The sequence below is a fragment of the Oncorhynchus gorbuscha genome, unplaced genomic scaffold (genome assembly GCF_021184085.1).
Source record: "Oncorhynchus gorbuscha isolate QuinsamMale2020 ecotype Even-year unplaced genomic scaffold, OgorEven_v1.0 Un_scaffold_4827, whole genome shotgun sequence".
Taxonomy (NCBI): domain Eukaryota; kingdom Metazoa; phylum Chordata; class Actinopteri; order Salmoniformes; family Salmonidae; genus Oncorhynchus; species Oncorhynchus gorbuscha.
In genome coordinates, this window is record NW_025748763.1 from 15,784 (window position 1) to 26,393 (window position 10,610).

General features: G+C 43.1%; 1 protein-coding gene across 1 annotated transcript; it reads left to right on the plus strand.

Annotated features, from left to right (window-relative positions):
- Positions 1–1,761: 1,761 nt before the first annotated feature.
- LOC124028771 (M1-specific T cell receptor beta chain-like) lies at positions 1,762–9,677 on the plus strand. Its single transcript, XM_046340743.1, has 6 exons — positions 1,762–1,840; positions 1,921–2,252; positions 5,616–5,700; positions 8,579–8,929; positions 9,133–9,156; positions 9,345–9,677. Exons 1-6 carry the CDS (start codon positions 1,792–1,794, stop codon positions 9,470–9,472), a joined length of 969 nt encoding a protein of 322 aa, XP_046196699.1. The 5' UTR covers positions 1,762–1,791; the 3' UTR covers positions 9,473–9,677.
- The last annotated feature ends 933 nt before the right edge of the window (positions 9,678–10,610 follow it).

Sequence of the window (10,610 nt, forward strand, 5' to 3'; positions counted from 1 at the left end):
CTTCTGCTCCTGTATCAATAACTTCTGTTCAAATATCAATAACTTCTGTTACTGTATCAATAACTTCTGTTACTGTATCAATAACTTATGTTACTGTATCAATAACATCTGTTCCTGTATCAATAACTTCTGCTCCTGTATCAATATCTTCTGCTCCTGTATCAATAACTTCTGCTCCTGTATCAATAACTTCTGCTCTTGTATCAATAACTTCTGTTACTGTATCAATAACTTATGTTACTGTATCAATAACTTTTGTTCCTGTATCAATAACCTCTGTTCCTATATCAATAACTTATGTTCCTGTATCAATAACTTCTGCTCCTGTATCAATAACTTCTGTTACTGTATTAATAACTTATGTTCCTGTGTCAATAACTTATGTTACTGTATCAATAACTTCTGTTACTGTATCAATAACTTTTGTTACTGTATCAATAACTTTTGTTCCTGTATCAATAACGTCTGTTCCTGTATCAATAACTTCTGCTCCTGTATCAATAAATTATGTTCCTATATCAATAACTTCTGCTCCTGTATCAATAACTTCTGCTCCTGTATCAATAACTTCTGCTCCTGTATCAATAACTTCTGCTCCTGTATCAATAACTTTTGCTCCTGTATCAATAACTTCTGTTCCTGTATCAATAACTTATGTTCCTGTATCAATAACTTATGTTCCTGTATCAATAACTTCTGCTCCTGTATCAATAACTTCTGTTACTGTATTAATAACTTATGTTCCTGTGTCAAAAACCTATATTACTGTATCAATAACTTCTGTTACTGTATCAATAACTTATGTTACTGTATCAATAACTTTGTTACTGTATCAATAACTTATGTTCCTGTATCAATAACTTCTGCTCCTGTATCAATAACTTCTGTTACTGTATCAATAACTTCTGTCCCTGTATCAATAACTTCTGTTACTGTATCAATAACTACTGCTTCTGTATCAATAACTTCTGCTCCTGTATCAATAACTTCTGTTCAAATATCAATAACTTCTGTTCCTGTATCAATAACTTCTGTTACTGTATCAATAACTTCTGCTCCTGTATCAATAACTTCTGCTCCTGTATCAATAACTTCTGCTCCTGTATCAATAACTTATGTTCCTGTATCAATAACTTATGTTCCTGTATCAATAACTTCTGCTCCTGTAACAATAACTTCTGTTACTGTATCAATAACTTCTGTTACTGTATCAATAACTTCTGCTCCTGTATCAAAACTTCTGTTACTGTATCAAAAACTTCTGTTACAGTAACAATAACTTCTGTCCCTGTATCAATAACTTCTGTTCCTGTATCAATAACTTCCAGCTGATCCAGCAGAATGCAGTAATGTCACACTGTACTGTAGGTAGACACGTCAACTATAAGCTCCTCCCTCCTCAGAACAAAGACTCACTAAACCCCTCCCCTCCTTCTCTGCTCCCCTCTCCTTCTCTCCTCCCCTCCCCTCCTTCTCTCCTCCCCCTCCCCTCCTTCTCTCCTCCCCTCTCCTCCCCTCCTCATCCCTCCCCTCCTTCCCCTCTCACCTCCTTCTCTCCTCCACACACCCACACCCCCTCCCCTCCTCATCCCTCCCCTCCTTCTCTCCTCATCCCTCCCCTCCTTCTCCCCTCCTTCTCTCCTCCTTCTCTCCTCCCCTCCTTCTCTCCTCCCCTCCTTCTTCTCCCCTCCCCTCCTTCTCTCCTCCCCTCTCCTCCTGGGGAATTACCATTGAGTTCCTACCTCAGCCTTTTCATTTGTCTACGTATCTATCCGCACTAAAAAAGTCACCATGTTCAAAATATTTACCACGTTCCTCGTTTGTCTCTCCTTCCTCTCAGGTAAGTGTCACAGAGATATGTTATATCCACTGTGGCGTCTCTGTAATGTCCTCTTGACTGTGTTCTCCTCTCCTCTGTAGAGGAGGTGGTGTTCTCCTCCTCTCTCCTCATCCGCCAGACTCCTCAACACCTCCTGAGGAGGACAACTGAACACAGAGAGGCACACCTGGACTGTCACCACGGCGACAACGACTACCCGTACATGCTGTGGTACCAACAGAAGGACAAGGGAGGACAGAAGACCATGGAACTCATTGGAACTCTACACTATACAAACCCAACTCTTGAGAAGAACTATGAAACACGGTTCAACTTAACAGGTCATTCCAAGGCCAAAGCCAGCCTGGTTATCTCTGAGATAAACCCTACAGACAGTGCCGTGTATTACTGTGCAGCCAGTCAGCACAGTGCTGCAAATTCATTCCCTCACTAACCAAAAACTACTGGTCGTATCAACATGACACACCTGCACAACGTTAACTCTAACTGTCTCTGGTGAACAATGAATGTGTGGTTGTATATTTAGCTGGGTGGGTAGAGAAGGCAGTCCATACACAACGCAGTCTGTTGTGTCTACACAGTCTACCTCAACATGGGTTATAAGTTAGCTTATACTGAATATCACAGCAGCAGTATGTAACGGGGTTCTTCCGTCGAAGGAGAGGCGGAGCGTGGTTGAAGTTCATGGTTTTTTCATAAGAAAAACTATACATGAACAGAATACAAAACAATAAATGTGAAAACCCGAAACCAGTCCCGTGTGGTACAAACACTGACACAGTAGACAATCAATCACCCACAAAACCCAACACCAAACAGGCTAGCTAAATATGGTTCCCAATCAGAGACAATGACTAACACCTTCCTCTGATTGAGAACCATATCAGGCCAAACACAGAAACAGACAAACTAGACACACAACATAGAATGCCCACTCAGATCACACCCTGACCAAACAAAACTTAGAAACATACAAAGCAAACTATGGTCAGGGTGTGACAGTGTAACAGTCTAGTAATCAGAGGCTACCTCTGGTACATGTAACTGTGGAGGAATCAGAGGCTACCTCTGGTACATGTAACTGTGGAGGAATCAGAGGCTACCTCTGGTACATGTAACTGTGGAGGAATCAGAGGCTACCTCTGGTACATGTAACTGTGGAGGAATCAGAGGCTACCTCTGGTACATGTAACTGTGGAGGAATCAGAGGCTACCTCTGGTACATGTAACTGTGGAGGAATCAGAGGACACCTCTGGTACTGAACAGCTTATTATTGATGTCTTCATCAAAACTATGAAATAACACATATGGAATCATGTAGTAACCAAAATAGTGTTCAAAAAATCAAGATTCTTCAAAGTACCCTTTACCTTGGTGACAGCTTTGCACACTCTCTAGAGTTGTTGTCCACGAACCTGCAGGCCAAGTTAGTGGTTCTACACTTTCAAAGATAGATATAACAAACAGTATATGGGTGTTTCTCTGACTGTCTGACTGTCATCCAGGTGTCCCTGGTATATAGGTCTACCCTTGTATCAAATTATACTATTTGACTAAAAAGGGAGAAGTTTCTTAGAGTTGACCTTCCATTGACCTCTGGAAGGTCAGATTACACAGAAATGAAACCAGGAGTCTAAACTATCCTAGATTATACACTGACCTCTGGAGGGTAAATGTCAGATTACACAGAAATGAAACCAGGAGTCTAAACTATCCTAGATTATACACTGACCTCTGGAGGGTAAATGTCAGATTACACAGAAATCAACCCTGAAGAGGGGGGGCGTTTTAGAGACTTAGTGCTGTTGACAGAAATAGAAAGAGTCCGTTTGGAACAGGAACCCCCATATCAACACACCTGCTGCTACAGACTGATACTGAGCAGGAGAGATGGGTAGAGAGATAGAGAGAGAGACCGGGTGGGGGAAGGAGGGAAGAGGAAGACGAGAGAATGAGAGAGAGACCGGGTGGGGGGAAGGAGGGGAGAGGAAGACGAGAGAATGAGAGAGAGACCGGGTGGGGGGAAGGAGGGAAGAGGAAGACGAGAGAATGAGAGAGAATTAGTGTTTTTGTGCGATGCTTTAACACTGTGGGGACAGGGGGCCACGGTGATATATTCACATAGAGACGCCATACAAAATCTCCTCCCATTCACTTCCATACAAAAACCTCCTCCCATTCACTTCCATACAAAAACCTCCTCCCATTCACTTCCATACAAAAACCTCCTCCCATTCACTTCCATACAAAAACAACCTCCCATTCACTTCCATACAAAAACCTCCTCCCATTCACTTCCATACAAAAACCTCCTCCCATTCACTTCCATACAAAAACCTCCTCCCATTCACTTCCATACAAAAACCTCCTCCCATTCACTTCCATACAAAAACAACCTCCCATTCACTTCCATACAAAAACAACCTCCCATTCACTTCCATACAAAAACCTCCTCCCATTCACTTCCATACAAAAACAACCTCCCATTCACTTCCATACAAAATCTCCTCCCATTCACTTCCATACAAAAACCTCCTCCCATTCACTTCCATACAAAAACCTCCTCCCATTCACTTCCATACAAAAACCTCCTCCCATTCACTTCCATACAAAAACCTCCTCCCATTCACTTCCATACAAAAACCTCCTCCCATTCACTTCCATACAAAAACAACCTCCCATTCACTTCCATACAGGATAGGTCTGGGGGCAATTCACACACATTGAGGAGACTGTTAAGGAGCCTGGAGAGATGCTTCTCAAGAGATCAATAATACTGAACAGGATTTTCTTCGTAACATCAAGTTAAATTCATTAGATATTGGAGTTTGTTTGATTCCTGCTTGACAACAAAACGTATTCTAAACCAACTAGGTGATGGTGTTTTAAAGTCCCCATGGATATATATATCTATATAGAGAGAGATCTGAGGTAGTATCTGTTCTCTGTATCTCTGAGTATCTCTGTTCATTTTCCCTAGAGGGTGAATGACAGAGAGATCTGAGGTAGTATCTGTATCTCTGTATCTCTGAGTATCTCTGTTCATTTTCCCTAGAGGGTGAATGACAGAGAGATCTGAGGTAGTATCTGTTCTCTGTATCTCTGAGTATCTCTGTTCATTTTCCCTAGAGGGTGAATGACAGAGAGATCTGAGGTAGTATCTGTTCTCTGTATCTCTGAGTATCTCTGTTCATTTTCCCTAGAGGGTGAATGACAGAGAGATCTGAGGTAGTATCTGTTCTCTGTATCTCTGAGTATCTCTGTTCATTTTCCCTAGAGGGTGAATGACAGAGAGATCTGAGGTAGTATCTGTTCTCTGTATCTCTGAGTATCTCTGTTCATTTTCCCTAGAGGGTGAATGACAGAGAGATCTGAGGTATTTTTGGAATAGGAGAGTAGCGATGTGACACTGGAAGTGTGCCCTACTTTGGAAATGGAACAAAGCTCACTGTTTTAGGTAAGTTATTAACTTCTTAAAGATTCATAATATGTATGTACATATGTAACCCTGAAGGTGTTTCGTTGCCAATAAGAGTCTCCTAAAGTGGTCAATCTGAACTAAAGGGTTGATGTGAAAACGCCGTGACTTTAAACCAACCAGCCTTCTTTGGCAAAGGAACCAAACTCACTGTTTTAGGTAAATACTTCCTACTTTCTTATCGAGAAATGTATGATTTTCTATTTTCTTTCTTCATAAAAACATGAATAATTGACAAAAAGCAAGCATTCTTAAAGTATTTCTGATGCCAAAAGCATAGAACAAGGCAGTAGTAGTTGGTCCATTACTGCTCAGTATGTCCACACTGTGACAACTATAATCCTGCATTGTTTGGAGCAGGAACCAAACTGACTGTTCTGGGTAAGAGAATATTCACCATGATGGAAGTAATGGGACTCTATGTTGTGGTGTAGTAGCATAGTGATGTGAAGATTCAGTATATTAAATTAGTTCATACTAGTGTTACTCCACTCAATGCTTTTTGATGTTAAGCCTGTACACTGTGCCAACTATGAGGCACATTTCGGTTCAGGCACCAAATTAACAGTTCTCGGTAAGTCATCCGTACACGATGTTTGTCTTTATGTGTCGTCTGAGTTAGACAACGTAATTGTGAGAAGAGAGATGTGATATCCTAGTAAATTATAGTATGTTTGCCTCATCTATGTGTTCTAAACTGGTAAGAACAGGGTGTTGGTTGGTATTATGAGAATAGATTTATCAAAGGTCATGATCGGGGATGGAAAGTTCTAGAAAACAGCACAGCTAGAGACTAATTCTATACTAGAGCAGTGTTCCACTGTACTGTGTTAATGGTGCCAGGCTCAGCACGTCTATATATCTATATTAGAGCAGTGTTGCTCAGCACGTCTATACTGTATATCTATAGTAGAGCAGTATTCCACTGTACTGTGTTAATGACGGATCACCACCTCAAGCTGAACTTCGGCAAGACGGAGCTGCTCTTCCTCCCGGGGAAGGACTGCCCGTTCCATGATCTCGCCATCACGGTTGACAACTCCATTGTGTCCTCCTCCCAGAGCGCTAAGAACCTTGGCGTGATCCTGGACAACAAACTGTCGTTCTCAACTAACATCAAGGCGGTGGCCCGTTCCTGTAGGTTCATGCTCTACAACATCCGCAGAGTACGACCCTGCCTCACACAGGAAGCGGCGCAGGTCCTAATCCAGGCACTTGTCATCTCCCGTCTGGATTACTGCAACTCGCTGTTGGCTGGGCTCCCTGCCTGTGCCATTAAACCCTACAACTCATCCAGAACGCCGCAGCCCGTCTAGTGTTCAACCTTCCCAAGTTCTCTCACGTCACCCCGCTCCTCCGCTCTCTCCACTGGCTTCCAGTTGAAGCTCGCATCCGCTACAAGACCATGGTGCTTGCCTACGGAGCTGTGAGGGGAACGGCACCTCAGTACCTCCAGGCTCTGATCAGGCCCTACACCCAAATAAGGGCACTGCGTTCATCCACCTCTGGCCTGCTCGCCTCCCTACCACTGAGGAAGTACAGTTCCCGCTCAGCTCAGTCAAAACTGTTCGCTGCTCTGGCTCCCCAATGGTGGAACAAACTCCCTCACGACGCCAGGACAGCGGAGTCAATCACCACCTTCCGGAGACACCTGAAACCCCACCTCTTTAAGGAATACCTAGGATAGGATAAAGTAATCCTTCTCACCCCCCCCCCCCCTTAAAATATTTAGATGCACTATTGTAAAGTGGTTGTTCCACTGGATGTCATAAGGTGAATGCACCAATTTGTAAGTCGCTCTGGATAAGAGCGTCTGCTAAATGACTTAAATGTAATGTTAAATGTTAATGGTGCCGGGCTCAGCACATCTATATATCTATACTAGAGCAGTGTTGCTCAGCATGTCTATATATCTATATTAGAGCAGTATTCCACTGTACTGTGTTAATGGTGCCAGGCTCAGCACGTCTATACTGTATATCTATATTAGAGCAGTGTTCCACTGTACTGTGTTCATGGTGCTGGCCAGGTTGACTTCAGCGGAGGAACCCGCTTAACTGTTCTAGACAAAACACCAAAATAAAAATAATCAAATTAACCAAATGACTGTTGAAGATGGAAACCACTTATATTTCATTAGAAAAATAGTCACAATAATGTATTTGGTTATAATTTAGATGATACCCGTGGCTGAGTTACTGTGAAGAGTATTTGAATGTACTTCTAACAGAGTAACAAAGGTTGAGAATGTCCAGAGTCCTTGTCAGAACTAGAGACTTTAGGATACAGCCTTGTCGCTCTGCACTCGTACTCGGGAAGCATACTTTGGAGCCGGCACCACACTCACCGTTTTAGGAAAGAAAATATACTACCAAATGTTACAAACTAGCATGGAGAAAACATGTACAATATTCTGCAATATAAAAACAGTTACACTTTAAACTAAAATGTTATTTTAATGTAACTGGATCACAGTAAAAACATCAGTTATCTTCCTCTAACATCTTACACAACAAGGTATCAGACCCAGGATTGAGGTATGAAGTGGTCTGGTTCTATGCCCAGACCCAGGATTGAGGTATAAAGTGGTCTGGTTCTATGCCCAGACCCAGGATTGAGGTAGAAAGAGGTCTGGTTCTATGCCCAGACCCAGGATTGAGGTAGAAAGAGGTCTGGTTCTATGCCCAGACCCAGGATTGAGGTAGAAAGAGGTCTGGTTCTATGCCCAGACCCAGGATTGAGGTAGAAAGTGGTCTGGTTCTATGCCCAGACCCAGGATTGAGGTATAAAGTGGTCTGGTTCTATGCCCAGACCCAGGATTGAGGTATAAAGTAGTCTGGTTCTATGCCCAGACCCAGTATTGAGGTATGAAGTGGTCTGGCTCTATGCCCAGACCCAGTCTACATCTCTCATGGTATTGAGGTATAAAGTGGTCTGGTTCTATGCCCAGACCCAGTCTACATCTCTCATGGTATTGAGGTATAAAGTGCTTATCCTGCCTACTTTGGAGAGGGAACCATGCTAACAATTCTGGGAAGGACGCTGCCAAAATACTGTAATAATGGTATATTATAGCTTTCATGTTCGACCTGTTTTGCCAATGACTTTGGCAGCTGGGTTGCAAAGAGGTTCACTCTGAGATGCTGAATGAAATGTTGTGTTATTATGGGCTTGTCTGGACACAGAATCAAGTTCAGGTCTGAGTGGACAACAAATAGAGTCATTAAAGGTTAAAGCTTCTCCTATTTCCTCCCTGCAGAGCCAGACATCCCTGTCACTCCACCCAAAGTCAAAGTCCTTCCACCCTCCACTAAGGAGTGTGAAGATAGAAACAAGAAGAAGAAGAAGACGTTGGTGTGTGTGGCCACCGACTTCTACCCCGACCACGTCACTGTGTTCTGGAAGTTAAATGGAGGCGCCAACATCACCGATGGAGTGGGGACCGACAACACTGCCTTGAGGGATGAAAACAGACGCTACAGTATCACCAGCAGACTGAGAGTCCCAGCCAAGACATGGAACACGGCCTCTAACAGATTCACCTGCGCCGTCCGCTTCTTCAATGGGACCGATAACATATATGTTGCAGATCACATTAACGGAGGAGGAGGTATGGTCAAATTATGAACTAAAACCCTGTCCTTGTTTATGAGAAGAAACAGGTTTTATTGAACGACAATAGTATGCTTCTCTGTATTTGTCATTCTGTAGTAAAATAGTAAGTAAACTAGTGAGCTTCTCTACATCATGTAGAACTAGGATGTACATTAGCCTGTGGCATGTGAAACACTGCTTTGTTTCTTCCATGTCAAGGTGGTGATGGAGGGATGACGACAGGTAAATGTGTCCATTCTATACTGAACTACTTATTGTTCATGCCAAATACATGGAATACATAGAACCTATAGTTTACATAATACTGTTTACAATACTATCATATTTAGTCATGCCTAATCTGCGGAACAATATTAACCTGACAGCATCTGAGTCAAGGTCATTTCAATGTCTTATTGTCCTTATTGTAGAGTACTACGTGATGAGCACCCAGACTGCCAAGCTGGCCTACAGCATCTTCATCGCTAAGAGTACCTTCTACGGCCTGGCCGTCGTGGCTCTGATTTGGAAGTTTCAGGTGAGTTCACTGCTACTATGATGAGGAACATCACACAGCCTTCTCTCTCTTCTTCAATCTATGTCTTGTGCCAGCTAGCCTGGTCGCAGTTCTGTTTGTGCTGTTATGGTCGGCATGACAACGACATACTGTAGGAGTTGGCAGGAAAGCACAAACAGATCTGGGACCAGGCTAGCTTTGTGCTAATAAAGGATCTAAGATGGCAACATACTGTCTTTATCCTGTATCTATGTGTCTGTGTTTCCATACAGACACCATACTGTCTTTATCCTGTATCTCTGTGTTTCCATACAGACACCACACTGTCTTTATCCTGTATCTCTGTGTTTCCATACAGACACCATACTGTCTTTATCCTGTATCTCTGTGTTCCCATACAGACACCATACTGTCTTTATCCTGTATCTCTGTGTTCCCATACAGACACCATACAGACACCATACTGTCTTTATCCTGTATCTCTGTGTTCCCATACAGACACCATACAGACACCATACTGTCTTTATCCTGTATCTGTCATGTTTTGTCATTTATTATCTTGTCTTGTCCCTGTGCTTCCCATTCTATTCGTTTCCCTCTGCTGGTCTTATTAGGTTCTTTCCCTCTTTCTATCCCTCTCTCTCCCCCTCCCTCTCTCACTCTCTCGCTCTCTCTTCTCTCTATCGTTCCGTTCCTGCTCCCAGCTGTTCCTATTCCCCTAATCAATCATTTAGTCTTCCCACACCTGTTCCCGATCCTTTCCCCTGATTAGAGTCCCTATTTCTTCCTTTGTGTTCCGTTCCTGTCCTGTCGGTTCCTTGTCTAGAATTCACCGTGCTGTGTTTGTGTATCGCCCTGTCGTGTCGTGTTTTCCTCAGATGCTGCGTGGTGAGCAGGTGTCTGAGTCTGTCTGGTTCAAGTGCCTTCCCGAGGCAACCTGCTGTTCACCTGCTGTTCAAGATCGAGTCTCCAGTTTGTCCTCGTCATTTCGAGTGAAAGTTGTGTTTTTTGTTTGTATTTACTTTACTGGATTAAAGACTCTGTTTTCGCCAAAGTCGCTTTTGGGTCCTCTTTCACCTGCATGACAGAAGGAACCGACCAAGGAATGGACCCAGCGACTTCAGACGCTCGTTACACTGCCGTCGAGATCCAAGGAGCCATGCTCGGCAGACACGAGCAG